This window comes from Monodon monoceros, unplaced genomic scaffold (genome assembly GCF_005190385.1).
Source record: "Monodon monoceros isolate NGI ecotype Baffin Bay Population unplaced genomic scaffold, NGI_Narwhal_1 Super_Scaffold_10, whole genome shotgun sequence".
Lineage (NCBI taxonomy): Eukaryota > Metazoa > Chordata > Mammalia > Artiodactyla > Monodontidae > Monodon > Monodon monoceros.
Window position 1 is genome coordinate 28,118,041 of NW_021703766.1, and position 24,991 is coordinate 28,143,031.

Consider the following 24,991-nt stretch of genomic DNA (forward strand, 5'->3'; position numbering starts at 1 on the left):
ATCCATTGTATAGATATACACCACCTTTTGTTTATCTATTCACCAATTGATGGACATTTGGGTTGTTACTTCTTTTTGGTTACAATAAGGCTGCTATGAACACTCATGCAAGAGTTTTGTTTGACCACCTATTTTTTAAAAATTTTTATTGGAGTATAGTTGCTTAGGAGTGTATTTGCTGGGTTGTTGATACTTCTACGTTTAACTTTTTGAGGAACAGCCGAACTGTTTTCTACAACGGGTGCACCATTTTACATTCCCATCAGCAGTATATGAGTGTTCCAATTTCTCCACATTCTCAACAACATGTTATTTTCTGGATTTGTTGTTGTTGTTTTTTGTTTGTTTGCTTATTGTAGCTACTCTAGTGGATGTGAAGCGGTATCTCGTAGTTATGATTTTCATTTCTTTAATAACAAATGATGTTGATCATATTTTCATGTGCTTATTAGCCATTTGTATATCTTCTTTGGAAAAATGTCCATTCAATCCTTTGCCCATTTTTTATTTGAGTTGTTTGGGCTTTTTGTTTGTTTGTTTGTTTACTTGTAAGAGTTCTTTATATATTCTGAATAATAGACCCTTATCAGATATATGATTTGCAAATATTTTCTCCCATTCTGTGGGTTGTCTTTTCACTTTCTTTATATTGTCCTTTAATGCACAATAATTTTTAATTTTGATAAAGTCCAATTTTTTTCTTTTTTGTTTATATTTTTGGTGTTATATCTAAGAATCCAGTGCCAAATCTGAGGTCATAGAAATGTACCCTGTTTTCTTCTAAGAGGTTTACAGTTTCACCTCTTACATTTAGGTCTCTGATCCATTTTGAGTTAATTATTTTTTTTTAACATCTTTATTGGAGTATAATTGCTTTACAATGGTGTGTTAGTTTCTGCTTTATAACAAAGTGAATCAGCTATACATACACATATATCCCCATATCTCCTTCCTCTTGCGTCTCCCTCCCACCCTCCCTATCCCACCCCTCTAGGTGGTCACAAAGCACCGAGCTGATCTCCCTGTGCTATGCAGCTGCTTCCCACTAGCTATCTATTTTACATTTGGTAGTATATATAAGTCCATGCCATACTCTCACTTCGTCCCAGCTTACCTTTCCCCCTCCCCATGTCCTCAAGTCCATTCTCTATGTCTGTGTCTTTATTCCTGTCCTGCCCCTAGGTTCTTCAGAACCATTTTTTTTAGATTCCATATATATGTTTTAGCATGCAGTATTTGTTTTTCTCTTTCTGACTCAACATCACTCTGTATGACAGTCTCTAGGTCCATCCACCTCACTACAAATAACTATTTTGAGTTAATTTTTGATTATGGTGTGAGGGTAGGGTTCAATTTCCTTCTTTTGCATGTGTTATTCAGTTGTCCCAGCACAATTTGTTGAAAAGACTATTTTTTCCCTATTGAATAGTCTTGGCAGCCTTGTGTAAATCAATTGACCATAGATATATATAGGTTTATTTCTGGACATTGATCTGTTTGTCTATTCTTATGCCAGTAGCACACCACCTTGATTACCATTGCCTTGTAGTAAGTGAGCTTTAAAATCAGTAAATATGAGTCTTCCAGCTTTGTTCTTTTTCAAGATTATTTTGGCTATTCTGGGTCCCCTGAAATTCCATATGAATTTTAGGATCAGCTTGTCCATTTCTGCAAAAAACGAAGTCAGAATTTTGATGGGAATTGCATTAAATTTGGGAGTATTGCCATCTTAAATCTAAATCTTCCAAACCATTTATTCGTTCATTTCTTTCAGTAATGTTTTATAATTTTCAGTGCACATATCTTGTACCTCCTTGGTTATATTAATTTCTAAGTAATTTATTCTTTCTGATGCTAATGCTATTCTAAATGAAGTTGTTCTCTTAATTTCATTTTTTGATTGTTCACTGCTAGTGTGTAGAAATAAAACTGACTTTTGTATGCTGATCTTGTATCCTGAAACTTTGAATTTATTAACTCTCATGGTTTTTTGTGGATTCTTTAGAATTTTCTACACATAATATCATGCCATCTGTGAATAGAGACAGTTTTGCTTCTTTCTTTCCAATTTAGATTCCTTTTAATTTGTCCTCGCTAGAACTTGAATAGAAATGGTGGGAGGAAACATCTTTATCTCGTTCCTGATCTTAGGGAAAGATTTCAGTCTTTCACCATTAAGTAAGATATCAGCTGTGGGTTTTTCACATAAGTCCTTTATCAGTTTGAACAAGGTCCTGTGTATTCTTAGTTTGTTGAGTGTCTTCATCATGAATGTGTGTTGAATTTTGTCAAATGCTTTTTCTGCATCTAATAAGATAACTGTGTGTTTTTTCCTGTATTCTATTAATAAGGTATATTATATTGATTGATTTTCATATATTGAACCATGCTTATATTCCTGGGATAAATCCCAATTGATTATGGTATACAATCCTTTTAATATGCTAGATTCAGTAGCTAGGATTTTGTTGAGGATTTTTGCAACTAGGCTCATATGGGATATTGGTCTATAGTTTTCTTTTCTTGCGATGTCTTTGTCTGGCTTTACTATCAGGGTACTACTGGTCTCATAGGACGAGTTACGAAGTATTCCCTCCTCTTTCATTTTTTGAAAGGGTTGAGAAGGATTGGTTTTAATTCTTCTTTAAATGTTTGCTAGAATTCACCAGTGAAGACAACTGGTCCTGGGATTTCCTTTGTTGGTAGGGTTTTGCTTACTGATTCAATAATTTCTTTTGTCATAGGTATATTCAGACTTTCTATTTCTTCTTGAATTGGTTTTTGTAGTTTTTGTGTTTCTAGGAATTTCTCAATTTCATCTACCTAATTTGTTGCCATATACCTGTTCATAATAATCCTTTTTATTTCTGTAATGTCTGTAGTAATGCACTCCCTTTCATTTCTAATTTGAGTCTTCTTTCTTTCTTGGTCAGTCTGATTAAAAGTTTGTCAATTTCGTTGTTTTTCTTTTTTTTCAATAAACACTCTTTTATTTTTATTTTTTAAATTAATTAATTTACTTTTATCTTTGGCTGCATTGGGTCTTTATTGCTGTGCTCAGGCTTTCTCTAGTTGTGGCAGCGAGCAAGGGCTACTCTTCGTTGTGGTGCGTGGGCTTCTCATTGTGGTGGCTTCTCATTGCAGAGCATGGGCTCTAGGTGTGCAGGCTTCAGTAGTTGTGGCACACGGGCTTAGCTGCTCCACAGCACGTGGGATCTTCCTGGACCAGGGATCAAACCTGTGTCCCCTGCATTGGCAGGCAGATTCTTAACCACTGCACCACCAGGGAAGTCTCTGTTGTTTTTCAAAGAACCAAATTTTATATTCATCCATTCTCTCTATTGATTTTATACTCTATTTCATTTATCTCTGCTCTAATCTTTATTATATTCTTCCTTCTGGTTGGATTTACTTTGCTCTTATTTTTCTAGTTACTTAAGGTGGAAGGTTGGGTTATTGATTTGAGATCGTTTTTGCTTTTTTTTTTTTTTTTTTAAGATGTTAGGGGTAGGAGTTTATTATTTATTTATTTTTATTTTTGCAGTGTTGGGTCTTCGTTTCTGTGTGAGGGCTATCTCTAGTTGTGGCAAGCGGGGGCCACTCTTCATCGTGGTGCGCGGGCCTCTCACTATCGTGGCCTCTCTTGTTGGGGAGCACAGGCTCCAGACACGCAGGCTCAGTAGTTGTGGCTCATGGGCCCAGTTGCTCCGTGGCATGTGGGATCCTCACAGACCAGGGCTCGAACCCGTGTCCCCTGCATTAGCAGGCATATTCTCAACCACTGTGCCACCAGGGAAGCCCTTTTTTGCTTTTTAATGTATGCACTTACAGCTATAAATTTCTCTCTAAGCACTGCTTTCACCATGCCACATAAGTTTCAGAATCTTGTGGTTTTGTTTTCATTCATCTCAAAGTATGTTCTGATTTTCCCTGTAATTTCTTCTTTGACCTATTGATTATTTAAGAGTTTGTTGTTTAAAAACTATTTTGTAGCAAAGCACACTATCAACAAAATAATAAGGCAATCCACAGAATGGGAGAAAATGTTTGCAAATCATTTATCTGATAAAAGATTAATATATCTAGAGTACGTAAAGAACTCCTAAAACTCAGTAACAACAACACAAAAACCAGCTAAATTCAAAAATAGGCAAAGAACTTGAATAAACATTTCTCCAAAGAATATATACAAATGGGTAATAAGCACATGAAAAGATATTCGATATCAACATCACTAATTCTTAGGGAAATGCAACTCATAACCACAATAAGATACTATTTCACACCTATTACAATGGCTATTACTTAAAAATGATAATAACAAGTGTTGGTAAAAATGTGGAAAACTTGGAACCCTGTGCATTATAAATGCACAATGTAAAATGGTGCAGCCACTGTGGAAAACAATAGGACAGTTCCTCAAAAAATTAAACATAGAATAACCATATGATCCAGCAATTACACCTCTGGGTATGCACCCCAAGAAGTGAAAGCCACAACTTGAACAGATATATTTGTATACCAATGTTCATGGAAGCATTATTCACAACAACCAAAGGTGGAAACAGCCCAAATGTCCATTGATGGCCGAATGGATAAACAAAATGTGTTATATACATACAATAGAATATTATTCAGTCTTAGAAAAGAATGAAATTCTGATACATGATACAACATGGATGAACTTTAAAGGCATTACGCCAAGTGAATTAAGCCAGATACAGAAGGACAAATATTATATGATTCAACTTATATGAAGTGCCTAGAATAGTCAAATTCATAGAGACAGAAGGAGTGGGGAGTTATTTTTTAATGGGTACAGAGTTTCAATTTGGGATGATGAAAATGTTCTGGAGATGGATGGACAGTGGTATGGTTGCACAATAATGTGAATGACCTTTAATTCTACTGAACTGTACACTTAAAAATTATTAAAATGGTAAAAATTTTTGTTATGCATATTTTGCCACAATTTTCTAAACTATAAAAATGTGCCGTTTAATTTATAAACATTTGTGAATTTTCCAGATTTCCTTTCGTTATTGATTTCTAACTTCATTCCACTGTGGTTGGAAAAGACACTCTGTATGATTTACATCTTTTTAAAAGTTACTGAGACTTGTTTTGTGGTCCAGTATATGGTCTATAGCTGAGGATGTTCCATGTGTACTTGAGAAGAATATGCAATCTGCTGTTGTTAGGTGAAGTGTTCTTTATGTTTCTGTTTGATGTAGTTGGTTTATAGTATTGTTCAAGTTTTCTATTTCCTTGTCTATCTTTTGTATAGTTGTTCTAGTATTGAAAGTGGGGTTGAAGTCTCCAACTATTAATGTAAAACTGTCTGTTTCTCCCTTTGATTCTGTCATTTTTTGCTTCATATATTTTGGGGCTCTGTTGTAAGGTACATCTGGGTTTTTAATTGCTATATCTTTTTGATGGATTCACTATTTTATCCTTATATAATGTGCTTCTCTGTCTCTTTTAGTCTGTAACAATTTCTCTGTAACTATTTAGCCTTAAAGTCTATTTTGTCTGATTTAAGTATTGCCACTACAGCTCTCTTTTGGTTACTGTTTGCATGGAATGTACCTCTTGCCATCCTTTCACTTCCAACCTATTTGTATCTTTGATTCTAAAGTGAGTGTCTTGTAGAAAGCATATAGTTGGATTACTTTTTTTTAATCCATTCGTTCTGCAATCCCTACATTCTGAGATCTTAAAGACAGTCTCTTCAGCAAGTGGCATTGAGAAAGCTGGACAGCCACACGTAAATCAAAGAAGTTAGAACACACCCTCACACCATACAAAAAAATAAAGCTCAAAATGGCTTAAAGACTTAAACATAAGACATGACACCATAAAACTTCTAGAAGACAACATAGGCAAAACATTCTCTGACATAAATTGAAACAATGTTTTCTTAGGTCAGTCTCCCAAGGGAATGGAAATAAAAGCAAAAATAAACGAATGGGACCTAATCAAACTTACAAGCTTTTGTACAGCAAAGGAAACCATAAACAAAACAAGAAGACAACCTATGGACTTGGATAAAATGTTTGCAAATGATGCGACTGACAAGGGCTTAATTTCCAAAATAAACAAACAGTTAATATAACTCAACAACAACAACAAAAAAAACAAACAACCCAATCAAAAAATGGGCAGAAGACCTAAATAGACATTTCTCCAACAAGACATACTCATGGCCAACAGGCACATGAAAAGGTGCTCAGCATCACTAATTATTAGAGAAATGCAAATCAAAACTACAATGGGATACCATTTCACACCGGTCAGAATGGCCATCATTAAAAAGTCTACAAATAACAAATGCTGGAAAGGGTGTGGAGAAAAGGGAACCCTCCTACACTGTTGGTGAGAATATAAGTTGGTGCAGCCACTATGGAAAACAGTATGGAATTTCCTCAAAAAACTAAAAATAGGTCTTCCCTGGTGGCACAGTGGTTGAGAGTCTGCCTGCCGATGCAGGGGACGCGGGTTCGTGTCCCGGTCCTGGAGGATCCCACATGCCACGAAGCGGCTGGGCCCGTGAACCATGGCCACTGAGCCTGCGCGTCCGGAGCCTGTGCTCCACAACGGGAGAGGCCACAACAGTGAGAGGCACGTGTACCGCAAAAAAACAAAACAAAACAAAACCTAAAAATAAAGTTGGCATATGATCCAGCAATCCCACACCTGGGCTTATATCTGGACAAAACTATAATTCAAAAAGATACATGCACCCCTATGTTCATAGCAGCACTATTCACAATAGCCAAAACATGGAAACAACCTAAATGTCCATCGACAGATGAATGGATAAACAAGATGTAGGGTGTGTATATATATATATATATTACTCAGCCATAAAAAGAATGAAATAATGCCATTTTCAGCGACATGAATGGACCTAGATATTATCATACTAAGTGAAGAAAGTCAGAAAGAGAAAGACAAATACCATATGAGATTCCACTTATATGTGGTATCTAAAATATGACAACAAATGAACTTATCTATGAAACAAACAGACTCAGACATAGAGAATAGACATGTGGTTGCCAAGCAGGAGGGGGGTGGGGAGGGATGGAGTGGGAGTTTGGGGTTAGCAGATGCAAACTATTATATATAGAATAGATAAACAACAAGGTCCTACTGTATAGCACAGCGAAGTATATTCAATATCCTGTGATAAACCACAATGGAAGAGAATATTAAAAAGAATATATATATACACATATATATATCTGAATCACTTTGCTGTACAGCATAAATTTGCACAACTTTGTAAATCAACTACACTTCAATTTAAAAAATAAATAAAAATAAAAATTGTTTAAAAAGAAAGAAGGGCAGGTTTGCTTCCCCACGAGTAACCTTCTCTTTCTGATTGCTCCACTACTGCTTAGAGTTAAGACATTTGGGACGATACTTCCAAAGAGGAAGGAAAGCGGGGTCCAGGCCCCAGAAAATATGGAGGGGTAGAACTTTTCTACATGGTCCTGAAGAAGGGGAAGGAATATAAACAACAAGGACTGATCAACATTCCTGAACTCTGAAAGGCAGGGGAACCGCAAAGGTCAGCATGCAGGGCTATATCCCAGACAGCCTTGGGAACTCCCTCTCATCAAAGGAACCGAAGGGCAGAGCAGGTGGACAGTCAGCAGGCAACAGGGATCCCTGCAGCCACCAGCCTTGCAGGAGGAGCGGTGCTAGGAGACTCACCTCTGTGATATTGAGCTGTGACCAGCTCAGGGATCACAAAGAACACATCTCCAAGCAAATCCAGGAAGCGATTTCGTATATCAATCAGAGAGTGTTTGTTGTAGAAATATTCATTAGCCACAAGGTATAAATACTGGACAGGGATGTGCTGTAAAACATCATGGTTGCAAGAGATCTAGGTCAACAGCAATAGCCAACACACAGCAACAACAGTCAAACATTTGCCTTTGCAGGCAAAATTCTAAGTGCTTTACATGCATTGTCTCATTTAATCCACGCAGTGACCCTATGATGCAAGTATCAAAATCAGCCCCATTTGACAGGTGAGGGAACTGAGGTTTAGAGAGGTTAAGTGGTTTGTCCAAAGTGGTGGAACCATGATTCCTTCACAAGTCTATCTGCATCCAAATCTCATTCTCTAATCACAGTATGCACGCCTCTCTGAAATATTTCAGAAACAGCCACCCCTGGGCAGATCTGGCTAAGTTGCTTGTGCGGCCCAGTGCAAAGTGAAAAATGAGAGGTCCTTGTTCAAAAACTCTAAGAATTTCAAGGTAGTGACAACAGAACATTCAACCAAGTATAGGACTCTTCTAAGCATGAGGCCCTTTGAACTACACAGGTTGCACACTCCTGAGGCTGGCCCTGCTCCTGGTACCAGCACTGTCTCCAGACCTTTACTCTTTGATCTAAGCGAGTTGGTCTCTTGGAGTTACCTCTTCTATGAAAAAAAAAAATTGTTGTTTATTTATTGTAGTTGTTCAACAACAATTGTTGTTCAGAGGATCACACAAGATACAAAAAGAAAAGCATGCTGCCTGGCACAGAGCAGGCCTTCAGTTCTGTCAGTTCCCTCTGAAACCCATTGCCAAGTCCTTTAACAGAGCATCCCATGCTTTTTTTTTTTTTTTGCGGTACGTGGGCTTCTCACCGTTGTGGCCTCTCCCATTGCGGAGCACAGGCTCCGGACGCACAGGCTCAGCGGCCATGGCTCACGGGCCCAGCCGCTCCGCGGCATGTGGGATCTTCCCGGACCGGGGCACGAACCCATGTCCCCTGCATCGGCAGGTGGACTCTCAACCACTGCGTCACCAGGGAAGTCCCATCCCATGCTTTTTTGACCTGACACCAGGCTGCCTCCCAGTCTTCAGTCCTTCAGTGTGGCCCCAGCACAAATGCCAGAGGATGGAAGGGAAACATCATAAAGGTTCAAGGTCTGCCACATTGGTGATGTTCTTGGGAGTCTGGTGCTCTGGGGAACACTGGGAAAAGTTACTGCACCTCAACCCCCTAACACTAAGACAAAGGCACAGCCCTTCGTAGGTTTCTTTGGGATTTGGAGGCAGCGTATACCACGCCAGGGAATGCTGCTGGGACACATTCACTGGGTCCTCTGAAGGCCAACTGCTTTTAATCAGGCCCAGAGCAAGTGAGGGCTCTGCAGCAGGTCCAGGTTCTGGTGCAAGTTCCCCTGCGTGGCCCATAGGACCAGCAGACACCTTGGTGCTTGAGGTATCCAAGGGGGGTACATATGCCATGTGGAGCCTCTGGCGAGCCCCAGCTGGGCAGTCACAGTGCAGACCCCTAGGGTTCTGGAGCAAAACTATGGCTTCTGCATGAGAAAACTACTTACCATTTGGAAAGTACTTCCTGCCTTGCTACTGGGAGGAAGAGAGACTGCGTGCCCTTCTGGTCCTCCTGCAGCTTCCCACACACCCTACTTCCCACCTGCTGGGACCTAGCTCAAGATACCTTCTCCTCTTGAAATGCCCTCCTGCTCAAATGTTCACCTTCGCTAAGGTCCAGATCAATGGCCTCCTCCTCCATGAGGCCATCTCCAAATTAGCCTGAGAAATTCCTCTAACATATTTTAAATATCTGAAACCTTCATCTCAACTCTCATCACCAGACTACCAAGACTCACCAAACATCCCCTCTAAGCCTTAGGACCTGATGGATCCCTTGCCTTCAGTCTGGGCCACTCTGCAGCCATAGGGCTATTTCTAAAGTGGAAGTCAAAGCATGCTTCTCTTTTTCTGTTCCCAGCCCCCCGAATAAACTTTCTATTCCTTCCATAGCATGAAACAGCTGCCAGCATCCTCCCCTGCTGCAGCCAGCCTCTTCCACTGATCTCCTTACACTTCTCTGCTCCTAACTGGTCCTCTCAGTTCCTCTGGCTCCCCTCAGTCCTGCTCCTCCATTAACCAGACAAACTTAATTCATCCTCCAAAGACTTCCTCCCCGAGGAAGCCACCTGCTCCCTCCTGCGGGCACCACAGGGCCTCGAACACATCTCTGCTCTGGTGTGTACAGCACCGTACCAAAGTGCCCGGTCATGTCCATCCACTGCAACAGTCTCTTAAGTTCCTCAAGTGCAGGGGGAGTGCCTGCTTATCACTGCACCCAGTGCCTCGGGAAGTTCTGGGGCATGTGGATGCATAAGAAACATTTGTTCAAAAAAAAATGAATGAAATGAATCTGCCACAAAATACACACTGAATAAATGTTTATGGAAAGAAGAAAGGAAGGAAGGAAAGAAATCCATCTCTATATCCTAGTGTCTAGGATAAATATATCTCTATATCCCTAGTGCAGGGAGTGAGTGAGTAATGGTCCTTGGTATTGCTAGAACCTAGTACAGTGCCTGGCTGATATGCAGGTATGTAGTGAATATGGGTCCCTAGTCCCAGGTGGTTTTCAGAATTCAGAGCTTTTCCGTTCGTAGGCAGATAATTCAGTACATATGCTGCATATTATGTGGTATGTTCAGGGGTGGGGGGACGGGGCAGCACCCCAGCCCCCATATTAATATGCCCACAGAGAAACATATGGTGGGATAAAGTGAATGAACGTATAGCAACAATAAAGACCAATGGCTACGTATCGATCTAGGTCAATTTTGGCTGCCATGTGAGTTACAAGAAACCTTTGGGTTGTCAGCGCAATTTGGATGTTGAGATTGTAGATAAGGGATTGCAGAACTCTGCTTAGTAAAGATCTACTAAATGAACGAATGAGGAAGATCTGTACCCCCAGAGATACCCCTGTGTGTGACCCAAGGAGGTTTGTGAAATTAATGGATCTTGGAGAGTCAGGCTCACTTACCAGGATTGAGTGTATCGACTGCAGGGCAAGGGACTTGTTGGAGCCCCCGAGGATCTCAGGAAACTCCTTCTGTGGAAAGAAGCAGGTGCCCCCTCTGTGAGCACAGCAGGTCATCAGAAGGGAAACTGGTCTTCCTGAGGGCCCAGGCACCCACCTTTCAGAGGGGAGGCTGGCAAGAGCAGGAACCCTTTCAGCCCCCAGGGGTCCATGTGTAAGGAGCAGCCTCAGTGGGTTGGTTGAGCAACGAAGTTTCTTCTCCTCTCATTTGATAAAAGGCAGCCATTCCCTGTCATACCTGCAGTCTTGTGGGAGCTGAATGGCTGCCCTGTGGAAGGCCATGTTATGGACTGAGTGTGTCCCCTACCAAATTCCTATGTTTTTTTTTTTTTTTGCGGTACGCGGGCCTCTCACTGCTGTGGCCTCTCCCATTGCGGAGCACAGGCTCTGGACGCACAGGCTCAGCGGCCATGGCTCACGGGCCCAGCCGCTCCGCGGCATGTGGGATCTTCCCGGACCGGGGCATGAACCTGTGTCCCCTGCATCGGCAGGCGGACTCTCAACCACTGCGCCACCAGGGAAGCCCCCAAATTCCTATGTTGAACACCCAGAATGTGACTGTATATGGAGAGAGGGTCTTTAAAGAGGTCTTTAAGCTAAAATGAGGACGGTAGGGTAGGCCCTAATCCAGTCCAATTGATGTCCTTATAAGAAGAGGAAATTTGGACGTGCAGAGACTCCAGGGGTGCGAACGCATAGGAAAGACCTTGTGAGGACACAGCAAGAAGGCGGCCACCCGCAAGCCAAGGAGGGCGGCCTCAGAGGAAACCAAACCTGCTATCACCTTGATCTTGGACTTCTAGCCTCTAGAACATTGAGAAAATAAATTTCTGTCGTTTAAGCCACTAGTCTGTGTTATTTTGTTATGGTAGCCCTAGGAAACTAATACAGGCCACCACTTGGCTTCAACAGCAAGTTAAAAGAGAGGTTGAAAATCTCAAAACTGGTGGTTTATTTATTGCTCTCTTTCTAAAGACCTCTGTCATTAGAGTCTCAGAAGCCAGCAGTTGTCAGGGGCAGGCAGCTTAGTGAGGCTGCAGAGAGGATGGTTAAAACCACAGGGGCTGCTTGGTACAGAGTAAGAGCTACGAGCAATTGTTTTTAAAATGACCTTTCCCTAGCCAATATCACAGCTTAAAAACATGAGGGGATAGAAGTAGTATTCACTTGTCAAATGAATTTCTCTGGTATATTTTCTGCTGAAAATCTTGGGGTAACGAGTCATGACAGATATTTAAACATATCTGTCTTCTCCCAGAGTCATTGAAATAATCCACAAGTACATTTTAACTACAAGAACCCTCTCTGTACGTTCAGGAGCTAGGATTCGTTTTTGGAGATTTCCTATGGTCTCAAACAACCAGCAATGGTCACACGGAATGACAGCACCCATGCAGCCTCTTGTGCATGCAGACCTGGGCACCAAGTTCTCGTCTCCCACTTGAGTAATTCCAATATCTAACATTTACTGAGCACTTAGACTATATGCCAGGCTATCTGACGTGTACCTGTGAGGTGGGTAATAACATTAGCCCTATTTCATAGATGAGGGAACAGAGGTTCAGAGAGGTTAGGGAGCTCCCTAAAGGTCACACTGCAGATAAACAGAGAACTCAGCATTTACAGGCAGAGCCTAAATACACAAAATCTATACACTGCTTTCTCCTATCTAGCTAAGAGTCACATTAGTCTCAGTTTCTTTAGCTGCAAAATGGGGATAATAATGCCTGTTTGCAAGTTGCACAGACAACATGCACTTGGCTTATGGAAGGCACTCAGTCACAGTGGTTATGGTGGCGTGGCTATTATCAGTAGCAGCTGCCTTCCTTTTTCTAGCACAGATCCAGAAAGCATTAAAAGACCTAACTTAAGCCACAGCCTGTGACTCAGTTGCCTCATTTACAACGAGGGAAAAAATCCCCAACCCTACTTACCCCGAAACATTGCTCTATGTGTCAAATTAATAATTACCAGAACATGCCTTTAACAGCTCAGTGAACTCAGGGTTCTGATTCTGATTCTAACGTGTCACTAACTAGCCTTGTAACTCGACAAACTTCTGTATTTCATAACCGCACTTCCCCCAGCTTGCAAGGTAGAGGTTGGTCTGCAGAAATGAGCTTTGATATATTAAGAATTGAGCACTCTGCTCTTCTGAGGACAGACGAAAAGCTTATTTTGAATGGGGAGGGTCTTCTCAAACTACAGGGTCAAGAAATCATGGCTCCTACTCAGCATTCAGGCCTCAGCTCAAATGATCCCTCCTCAGAGAAGCCTTTCCTGACCCCTGCTTCCCTCCCTAAAGAAGCCTCCTCTTCCCAGTCTATGTCCTCCCTAGCACTTAAGACTCTCTGAAACCATCCTTTCAATCTTCCATGTCACCTGTCTCTCCCCTTGAGAATGTAAGCTGGAAAAAAGCAGGAACCATGTGACTTCCTCACTGCCGAATGCTGGTTTTTTATGAGTGCAGGGCACACAGTAAATGCTTGGTTCATACTTGTTGAATGAATGAAACAATTCAATAATTTTGCAACTTGCACTGCCTTAGAGAGCGTTCTTGGAAATCAAATACCAGAACCAAGGCTGGACATGAGAGTGTAAAGGACTGAAGTTTTCTAAACCTGTATGAGTTTCACCTTTGAGGTCGTAGCAGTGCTTATTTGAAACAATCATTCGTAATGTTTTGAACAAAGTTCAAATGGGTCCAATCCTCTCTTATTTTTTTGTAGAGTTGTTTCTTTAAACCTATACAAGGAGCAGGGTGGACACTTGCTACGGCTGCCCCCAATCCACAGTTCTCTTCCTTCAGAGAGAGGAAAGATGAGAAGTACACCCAAGCTGCGTACTTGGGTGATGGGCTCCAGCCCTCATAACTCTGGGTGAAATCTCTGGGAGTATCCAGTGTGAAGCAAACAGCTGCCTCACTGCTGAGGGAGCAGAAGGAGGCACAGCAGGAATTCTTACCATGGGCAGCAGGAAGCCACACTCGGGGTTATTGACTCCGATGATAGAAGGAACTGGCTTAAATGATTTTTGAGCCAATAGGTCTAAAGGGTCATGAGGAAAGAAAAAGCCATCAACCACTCGAGTGAAAGACTTGGTTTTCTGAAATAAGGAAGAAGAGAAAAATCGGCAGCTGTTTCTCTTCACGAAATCTGCTGTCCCCAAACCCTAGCCTAGCTGAGCCAACCCACTATAGCAAAGGGCATTAAGAAGGGAAAAATAAGCCACTCTTGGCCCATCCCAACACATCAGTGCTGCCTGGCCAGCTCTGCCATTCATTTAGGCAAAGGGGCTCACCTTTTCTGGGCCTTAATTTCCTCATCTGCTAAATAGGGATAATAATAGTAATAACCTAAGAAATATAATACCCCTGCACAACAGTTCTCAGAGCATGGCTCCTGGACCAGCAGCGTCAGCATCGCCTGGGAACTTGTTAGAAATGCAAATTCTCATGTCCCATCCCAGACCTGCTGAATACAAAACTCTGGGGGGTGCAGCCCAGCAAACAGCCCTCCAGGAGAGTCTGATGCATGCTCAAGTGTGGAACCACCGGCCAAATGCAATGGGCAGAGTGGTGAGGGGAGGGGATGGCTAGGGTAGTGTGGGTTGGTGTGAGCATCTTCCTGAGGCATCTTACTCAGCCCTGGGCCTTGGATCTGGATGGATATTTCTTGGGTCTTAGGAAGCAACACCTGGCTCTATTCATGATTTCTTTTTAGGTCTCTGTTCTGGGACTGGGGGTAGAAGGGAGCACACAAGAGAGCTTTCACACTACACTGGGTCAAGAACTTATTACCCATTTCCTGGACCCTAGTAAAACTCACAGCAGATTCTCAATCCATGCCAAATAACTATCTAACAAATGTTAGAATCGAACAGGTAAGGACCTCATTCTCTCAAGGACTACCAGAGGGTCTCAAGATTGGAAGATTAGACATAAAAGATCATCCAGTCCAATGAATCATTCAGTGATTGAAATTTGTCAGCAGTCATGTAGACCCTGCTTGCATACCTACAGAGGTGGGTATCTCACTGCCTTCTAAAGGAGCCGGTCCTTTTTCAGACAGCTGAGTTTTTAGAAAGTTCTTGGTCATCTCAAGCCAAAATGGCTTCCCAGCTTCCAGCTCTTGATCTGGACTTTAGTTTCTAGTGGCCTGTGGAGCAAATGTGGTCTCTCTTCCCAGTGCGATGCCTTCAATGATATAGAGACAACCTTTGTATTTTGTTGGGTCTTATCCAAGCTAAGCAGCACCCTGGCTTGTCAATGTCCTTAAATTACCTATAAGGGTTCTATATGCCACATTGCTTTTTTACAGCCGTTATTATGAATCCCCAAATCCCATCTGTCCAAGTCCCAAATCAAAATAAATAAGAGAGTGGGAGGATTTGTCTACCACTCCATTCAAAGGGTAACACTGTCCCCAAACTCTCCCCTCCCTCTTCACCTGGTTGATGCTCAGCAACTCCTTGGAGGATTTTGCCCACAGGCACTGTGGCAGGGCTGCGGAGTCTGACACGTTGCAAGCACAAATATCTGCGACCATCTGCAACTATTTCCAGAGAAGGAACAGGTCAGCGCACAGGACTGAAAGCCTCCAGGAAAATGAAAGTTGGAAAATGTCCTCAATCCAGCCCCAGGCTGGTGCTTTATATATGAAGTCCAGCCTGCTGCCTCTCCCCACCCCCATGTGTCCATAATGGAATGCACACATTGAGGACAGGTTGGCACTGCATCATCCTTACGCTCTTGCCTGACGCTCCTTGTCATCTTTAGCAATCACCAGAGCTGGATCGATCTCAGTTTATCAGCTCTGCTCCAGCCCCACCCCAGCCTGGAGCATCTGAACATGACCTGAGCATCCTTTTTCTATCTCTACACCAATTCCATTCATTCTTTGAGGCCCAAGTCCCATCTTTTCCAGGATATTCTTTTAGACCATTGCAGCCCCCATGAGCCCCTTCCGCTTCTAATCTCCTCTTATTCCAAGTGTCCTCACCTCCTCTACCCAGCTCTTTGCTAAACTCCTTCTTGCCCTGTCATTGGACTTCCCACATGTGTAGAACTTGTCCCTTGAGAGCGGTGGTCCTTACTCTTCTGGGAGTCATGGATGCTCTGAGAATCCAATGGAAGCTATAGACCTTCTCTCTGGAAAATGCACAAACATAGAGTCTCCATACAACTGTAGGAGTTCTAGGACCACCTCTCAAACTCTCCATGGATTCCAGGTTAAAAATCCTTGCCATAAAAAGATTATAGTCTTCTCAAGTTAGTATATGTCTTCTCCACTTATAAACCCATGGGTCTTAAAATAGAGCAGGGAAAACAATGAGCACTCAATATGTGTGTGGCGAATGCACAAACTAAAAAAAGCTTGATATATCATGTTACCAAAATCAATATTCCCTGTGTATTGAGGGTATTTTTTTTTAACCATATTATAACTCCATGTTCCCACTCTTGGTGTAAGTTGTTATTTTCTACAAGGTGTTTAAGAAAATGCACCACTAAAGTGAATAATACCCAGGAGATGGCTCCACAGTCCAGGGCTTAATTAATATTCATTGAATGAATCAGCTCATTCGTGAACTCATTCATTCAGCAAACATTTATAATCACCTAATGTACACCAGATATTATGCTGGGACATGAAAGATACAGAGACCTTGGTCTCTAGGTCCTCTTATCTGGTACAGCACTAAGACAAGATGATAGATGACAAATATCTAGGGCATATGCCTCACTTCCCCCCACAATCTCATGCCAGACAGCATTTATCAGTCACAGCATTATTTCACACTGAGCTGGAAACAACCTCAGAATCTTTCTTAACATAGTACTCTAGGTGGAGTAGATTTAGTACAGGAGAAAAGCCGTACATAATACGGAGGACTGAATTATATATCACAAGCAAAGAGTAATGGATAAGATGTAAGAACTATTACACATATGCTTATACACACACACACATGCACACACACATACACACTCATGCACACCAGCAGTAGTGAATTGCATACCTGGACCCATTTCCTATTGAACCAGCCCTTCCATGGAGCAACAAGGGTCACCTTAGGCCAACATCAGATCCTTTGGTCATGGTCAGTAAGGATAGCCAAGCACATGGTCTATGGACACCTGAGCACATTTCTCTCCTGACCAAGGAGAGGAAGCTGGAGAAGAGTTAACAATATACCTACATCATCATTCCTCTCGTAATCAGGGGCCTTCAGGTAAGGGATGATGGCCACCCCACTCTCCATGATGGCTCTGTGGAATAAGCCTTTGGCCATGGGGGACAGAATCTGGAGAGAGAACACAGGAGACCCAGGAAAAGTTATCCAGGGGGCTCCCCACCTATCACACACAAAACCCAGCCCTTCTTTAAAGAAAACTTCCCAGGAAGCCTTTTTAGAGCTCTAAACTTAGAGGGGAAAAAGTTCTGGTTTGGGGGTTTCAAGGACTAGCTGCGAAGGTTTGGGCAAGTTTTCTAACCTCTCCGAGCCCCAGGTTCCTCATGAACTTGGAGGTCAAGCATTCTGCCACGGGAGTGCTAGCTCCTTCACGCCCCCGTCCTTGAAATGAGACTGAGCCCCTAACTCACGATGTATTTGTGAGGCTCGAGGGAGGCAATGTGTTTATAAGTGTTTGTTCAACATGAAAGCAGCCCTTAGACGTGTATGACTCATTGTCCTCATTTTTGTCACCTCAAAAATGAGGTGACACCGAGGTTCCTTCAAGTCCCAAAGAGAAGAACTCACAAGGCTGGAAACACTTATAGCTCCTGCTGACTCGCCGAACATGGTCACGCGGTGTGGGTCCCCACCAAAGAACTCGATGTTCTCCTGGACCCAGGTCAGGGCAGCCACCTGGTCCATGAAGGCCCAGTTCCCCAGTGCGTGCTTGTCCCCTGTGCTGTGGACAAGAGGCAGGGTGAGAATGCTCAGTTGGCTGCTGTCTGCTTCTCACAGCCCAGGGAGTGGGTTGCAGAGGCCGTGGGCTGGTGTCAGGGCATCGCCACCTCAGCTGGAAAGGAGCTGAGAATCAGAGGCCTGGGGCAGCTGGGGAAACCAGGCTTAATTGTCACCCTCTGCTGGGATTTGGGTTTCTTTGAGAATCTGATGATAGCTCCACACCCCAGAAAAATGCACAGACGATCTTATATGTGCAATTCAGGGTAGTCATAGGCTCCCCTGAATCCATAGCTTCCAGAAAAGTCCTGCTCCTGAGAGTTGGTCTGCACCAGGAAGCAAGACCTCCCTGGGCACAGGGGTTCCAATGAACGACTAGGTGGATAATAACGATAATAACAGCAGCTGCTGCAGCATCGTGCACAATGCTGTCCCAGGGGCTTTACAGCTGATGCTCCTATAATCCTCCCACACTGAGAGGTAGGTGGTGCTGGTCTTTCTCCTTTATCCCTCTGGGTCCTCTCTTCACCCTTCTCCACGCTGTTCTCAAAAGACTGACCTTTGTGAACTGTGGCCGGTGGGAGACACCAGCGCGGGTTCAGGGTGGGATGCTGAGGGACTGGGAAGTTTATTCTGGCACCCCACGCCCCACCACCCTCTGCTGGGAAGTGGTTTGGGCAGTGGCTGCATTTCTCTGCAGCCACAGCTCACGTCACCCCCATGCCCATCAATGATATTTGCAAGCATGTTCTAAGGATGCTGATGGATTCATCGTTTCCTTCTCACAGACAGGAAGTGAGGCACAGAGAGGTTAAATCCCTTGCCCAGGAGCTAGAAAGTTGCAGATTTGGATCTATGCTCCTAACCATGTTCCATGCTGCTGCCCCTGCAGAATAGCCTGTTTCCCAGGATGAGTGGACAATTAATGGGGAAACAAGGGGAAAAACACAGAATCAAAGAAACGCCTAGACCAAAACATTTGTGTGGTACCCACCATGTATGAGAGTAACCCCGGGATCATAGTCTACTCCTCTGTCCTCCAGTCCCCCACACCACTCCTCCCCTTGGTTCCCTTCCTCTGTCCATGACCCCTGGGCTGGCCCTAACTCCGTCTTCTCTCTCCCACAGCCTCCGCATCTGGTCAGGAGCCACGTATGCCCTGCCAATTTTACCTCCATTCCATCATAGGCCCCACATTGGTCCCCATTCCTCCATTTCTGTTTATCCTGATTCATAATCTGGTCACTTATGATCTGGGTGACCTTGAGCGAGTCACTTAACTTGCTTTGCGTCAATGTTCTCATGTCTGAATGGGGCTAATAACGGTGCCTGCTTCACATGGTTGTTGTGAAGATTGACGGTGCAGGCACACAGCAAGTGCCATGTACATGTTAGCAATCCCTCCGGCCTGCTTCACCCCATGACCTGCACCTATGCTGTACAGCAGCCTCCCTATCGGACTCCCCATCTGAAGGCCAGGCGCCCCTAGCCCAGCCTGCGCTCTGCTCTGGAGTGACCTTCCTATTATACTGCTCTGCAGGGCACTCCTGGGTCCCTCCTTCTTTAAAAATATTTTTTAAAATTTATTTATTTATTTATTTTTGGCTGTGTTGGGTCTTCATTGCTGCGCACGGGCTTTCTCTAGTTGCAGCAAGTGGGGGCTACTCTTCGCTGTGGTGCATGGGCTTCTCATTGCGGTGGCTTCTCTTGTTGCAGAGCACGGGCTCTAAGCATGTAGGCTTCAGTAGTTGCAGCACATGGGCTCAGCAGTTGTGGCGCACGGGCTTAGTTGCTCCGCGACATGTGGGATCTTCCCGGACCAGGGCTCGAACCCATCTCCCCTGCAATGGCAGGCGGATTCTTAACCACTGTGCCACCAGGGAAGTCGTTTGTCCCTCCTTCTTTATCCAATAAAAACCAGTCGCCATGCACAGCCTAATATTCAAGGTCTTTCCCAATCAGGCCTGTCCCTACCTTTTCACATCCATCTCCGGTTACATCCTCACCTACCTGTCTACTAGAACCCAGACATTATAAGGAATTTTTGGAAAACTTTCTGTCGAAGGAATCTTAGGCAGAATCCCAATGTACAGGCCTGCTAAAAGTGTAATCAGGGCACCCCTCTCAGGCCTTCTTGCCTCCACCACAGCCCCATAGCCACCTCCCCATGCTATGTGTGCAAAGCCCAGTTTGCAAATATTGCTCCAGGCCCAGATGCTGCTACATTTCTTTCCAACTTCCCAGCCTTTGCTCAGACAGCTCCTTTTGCCAAGTGTGCTTTCTCCCAACCCCTCCTCCCCAAACCCAACCTCATCTTTAAGGTGCAATTCAAATTCCACCTCTCTCAGGAAGCCTTGCTGGTTTCTGGCAGCTCCCTCTGTTTCTACAGCTCCGTCACCTCTCACCCTCAGAGCATTACTCATGTCCTGCCTGGTAGGGTATTTGTGTCCCTGTGTTATCTCCCCCATGACACAGAGCCTCTCGAGGGTAGGATTCACACTGGACTCCTTGCCACCTTCCCTGTAGTTTCTGACCATGGCCTCTCACTACTCCTTTGGCTCACACTGCATCCTGGCCAGGGCTTAGGTTCTGCCATGTTCTAAGTAGGATAATGAAAGTGGCCAAGAGCCCCAGCTCTATTCTGTGACCTCTGGGAAGTTGCTTCACCTCTCTGTGCCTCTATTTTTCAACTGTAAAATGGGAATAACAACAGTATGTTTCTCATAGAATTATTCTGAGGGTGAGCTATAATGGATGCATAGCAAGTGCACAACACCATGCCTGGCTCATGGTGAGCACCTGAAACATGTTCTATGTTACTGGGGGAAAGGAAGCCATGCAATGGTGTGATTACTCTCAGGTGAGCGCCTGAGGAGCCTTGATGTGGGCCCTATGGCAGAGGCTACGAACTGCTCACACACCCTGTTTCCTCACCTTCTAGGGCACACATCCCCCTTGCAGTTGGGTGTGGCTATTATGACTGAGTTCTACCAGTTGTATGTGAACACAGTGATAATCGCCACCTCCAGGCTGGCCCAGAAAGACCATCCTCTTCATGCTCTTTCTCCATCTGCTGTCCAAGTACAGCAGATCCAAGAGGATCTGGGGCCCTTGAGGAGGGCAGAGCCACAAGATGGAAGGAGCCTGGGTCCCTGATTGACCACACAGAAGAACATCTGTCAGTCAGAAACATTTGATTGGATTTTAGTTGAGTAAGAAGGAGATTTTTATTGTTTTAAGCCACTAAGACTTGGGGGTTTACATGTTATAGCCGCTAAAATTACCTAACTAATTTGGGCCAAATTTGTTCAATGTCATTAAAGGCTCATTTCTCCTTAGGTTGCTGGGCACTGAACCCCCTGTGGCTGCTATCCAGCTGCCCCTTGGGGATCAGGGGTGTCAATCACTTGGGGAGACTCACTTGAAGAAGCCGAATATTCCTAGCCGGTACTGGATAGCCACAACAAGCACGTCCTCGTAGGAAGCCAGGGCAGACCCATCGAAGATGCATGCTGAGCCAGTCTCGAAGGCACCCCCAGGGAGCCACACCATGACCTAAGGAGGGGAGAGGAACTCTCCAGTCAGCCCACCAGGCACCCATATCCCCTCCCCATGCATGTTGGGACATTTTTTCTTTAGGGAAATATGAATGTCTCACTTTCTTTTCCAAACAGCATCAGAGGTTTTTGTCTTTTGAAGAAGGCCCAGGATTAAGCATGTGGCTTCTGGCATACGAGTACCTGGGTTTGATTCCCAGCTCTGCCACTGACTAGCTGTGTGACTTTGAGCAGCTTCCTTAACCTCTCTGAGGTTTGTTTTTCTCATCTGTAAGATGTGAAGAATGAAAGTATCTCGTTTATGAGGTTATCATTAGGTTTAAATAAAATTCTTCATCCAAAGTCCATAGAACAATGTTGGTATATTTCAAGTTCTCAGAAAATGTTAACTAAATGTCTTTGAACTTGTTGACCCACAGGAGGATGGAAATCACTGTAAGCCATATATGAGAGGAAAAGCTGCTTTTCTAAGACTTTTCCCTACTTACAGAGAAAAGAGAAGAGAGGAGGGAAAAATGGGAAGAGAAGTATGGAAGCTTTACTATACTGATTAGAAAAACTGGGACCAGGAAACATCAAACATTCAAATGGTATTATCACAATTTATATACTTAATAATAAATCCCTCCCCTTCTATTTTTTAAGGTCATATTAGTGACTACAACTCTTGGGGCAGGAAAAGAGAAGAAAGCCACGGAGGAAAAAGGAGAGCTGGACAAAGCATTGGCTTTGACACCCGGATCTGCCACCTACTGTGTATATAACAGGGACCAAGTCACTTATGCCCTTCCTGTGCCTCAGCTTCTTCATCTGTAGAATAGGTCCAATAATCCTCACCCACTGGGTTATTGTGGGGGTTAGATGAGATAATGAACTGTGCCTGGCACATAGTCAGCCCTCAGTAGGTGTTGCTGTTACGATACAATAGAGCGAGTCTCCATTGCAGTGGCAAGGGGAGAGAGGGTGATAGAGGTTGTGGTTCAAAATTAGATGGTAGAATTACCTTCTCCACTCACTTGTACAGTGATCTTTCACATTCTTAAGTGAAACATTTCACATTCTTACCTGACTTTCTTCATTGAAAACAGAAAATTTGAAAAAGGCATTTCTCCTCTTTAAAAGAGGATTTCCCAAGCTGAAAAATCAGAGTCCTCTGAAACAGAGTCTTTTCTACATGTTTACAGACCATTAAATACCCAACAGAGGGGAAAAACAAAACAAAATCAAAATCAAAGATCAAGTCACTGCCAATAAGGAAGCAATCAGAAAAGGAGATAAAGTAAATCTGTCATTAGAATGATTTTTTAAGAAAGTTATTGACGTGTCAAGTGATTGCATTTCCCTTTTACCCAGTGGGGGCCTAGATCTGATTCCAGACATCCTGCCACTCCGCCTGGGTCCCAGGCCCAGAACCTGCCAACTGGAGCCCCCAGCAAGGCAGGCCTCCTTACGGGGAACTTGGAGCCAGCGTCCGCATGGGCCGGTGCATAGATGTTAAGGTACAGGCAGTCTTCCGACACGCTGAGTTTGGGATAATGCACCTTGAGAATGTGTTGATCTGAGAACAGCCACTCTGAGTTCTGGAGGCACCTTGAAAAAGGGAAGGAGAAACCCCCAGAGTTGCTGTCAGCAAACTTCCCTGGGAGGGACCAGTTCTTGTGACACACATCAGATTTACCTTTTACCATCAATGACCAGCTTAGAGCCTGACAGAGCAAGTCTTTAATAAATGTTAAGTTTAAAATTATGAATGTGCTTTTCTATCTAATTTGATAGTTAAAGGGGAGTTTTACTCAAATGTGGCCTGGAATAATCCAAACCCAGAAGAAATATTTGAAGTGATATTGGTTGAAAAACTGATGAAAAACATCAACCCACTTATCTAAGAATCCCAACATATCCAAAACAGGATAAACACATGCACAAAAATTACACCTTAGCACATCACAATCAATTGCTAAAAACCAAAGCTTAAAAAAATCTTGCCAGCAGCCAAAGAATAAAATACATATTGGATTCCAGAGGAAAACAATAAGAATGATGGCTAGTTTCATTAGAAAGAATGGAAGGCAAAAGATAACAAAACGATGAAAAAAAAAAGCATTGTCACTGTAAAATTCTTTACATAGGGAAAATATCCTTCAAGAATGAAGAAGAAATAAGTACATATTCAGGAGAGAATATGCTACTGGCAGACCCACACTGCAAGAAGGACTAAAGAATGTTCTTCAGGAGATATGGAGTGACATCAGAGAAAACGGACTAGGGAATTCCAAGGGCCCATCCCTCAACAAAAAACATATATAGCAAATTCTATGTAACACAGAAGAATGCACATTCTTCTCAAGTGCCCATGGCACATTCTCCAAGGTATACCATTTGTTAGGCCACAAAACAAGTCTCAATAAAATAAAAAGGTTTGAAGTCATACAAAGTATCTTCTCCTACCACGATGGAATGAACGTAGAAATCAATAACAAAAGGAAATTCAGAAAATTCACAAATATGTGAAATCTAAACAAGACACTCTTAAACAACCAATAGGTCAAAGAAGAAATCACAGGGGAATTAAAAAATACTTTGAGATGAATGAAACCAAATTACAACATACCACAACTTATGGGGTGCGGGGTGCAGTGAAAGCAGTTTTCAGAGGGAAATTTATACCTATAAATGCCTACATCGAAAAAGAAGAAAGATCCAAAATAGATCATTTAATATTCCACTTTAAGGGACTAGAAAAAGAAGAGCAAACTAAATCTAAAGCAGAAGGAAGAAAGTAACAAATATTAGGGTGGAGATAAACAAAATAGAGAATAGAAAAGCAATAAAGAGAATCCATGAAACCAAAAGCTAGTTGTTTGAAAAGACCAAGCAAATTGAAAAATAATAAACAAAACAAACAAGAAAAACCTTTTCCTAGATTAATCAAGACAAAAAGAGAAAAGACTCAAAATACTAAAATTGGTAATGAAAGTGGAAACATTACTACCAACCTTACAGTATATTATTCAGGCTGAAATAAAATGATAAATCAAATATAATGCAAATGTATTATGGAGTTCTAAGATGTACAAAAGTAAAAGATGTGACAAAATAGCACAAATGGGGGAGGTAAAGATAATTATGTTATATTAAGTTTCTTATACAGTGTAGTTAAAAAACTCAAGAGCAGAGACCAAATAAATAAATAAATAAATAAGAATCATAGAAAATACTCAATTAATCTAAAAGAAAATAGGAAAGGGGAAACCACAAAAACAGCAAAAGAACTGATGGGAAAAAAAAAAACAAAAACCAATAGTCAGATGATAGACTTTAGCCTACCCATATTAGTAAACATGTTTAATGAAAACAGACTAAGCACTGCAATTTAAGACTGATTTTCAGTACATTCAGTACAGTAGATTTCAAGATGAGAAATATCACCAGAGATAAAGAATACCATTTTTTACAGTGGCTGAAAAAAAAATACAGTGATCAGAAAGATATAAAAATCCTAATTGTGTATGTACCTAACAACAGAGGCTCAAGATACATAAAGAAAAAATTGAACTAAAGAAAGAAATGGAAAATGTTACAATCATAATTAGAAGTTTTAACACAGCTCTATCTATATAATTAATAAAATAATC

At 42.8% G+C, this 24,991-nt stretch overlaps 1 protein-coding gene across 1 annotated transcript in view; it reads right to left on the reverse strand.

Moving 5' to 3' along the window:
- CES5A (carboxylesterase 5A) overlaps positions 1 to 24,991 on the reverse strand; it is a 270,897-nt gene that overhangs the window by 4,620 nt on the left and 241,286 nt on the right. The window contains 8 exon segments of the mRNA XM_029203017.1: positions 7,726 to 7,873; positions 10,831 to 10,899; positions 13,852 to 13,992; positions 15,336 to 15,440; positions 17,089 to 17,193; positions 17,650 to 17,803; positions 21,221 to 21,354; positions 22,808 to 22,936. Coding sequence (XP_029058850.1) covers positions 7,726 to 7,873; positions 10,831 to 10,899; positions 13,852 to 13,992; positions 15,336 to 15,440; positions 17,089 to 17,193; positions 17,650 to 17,803; positions 21,221 to 21,354; positions 22,808 to 22,936 — 985 coding nt within the window.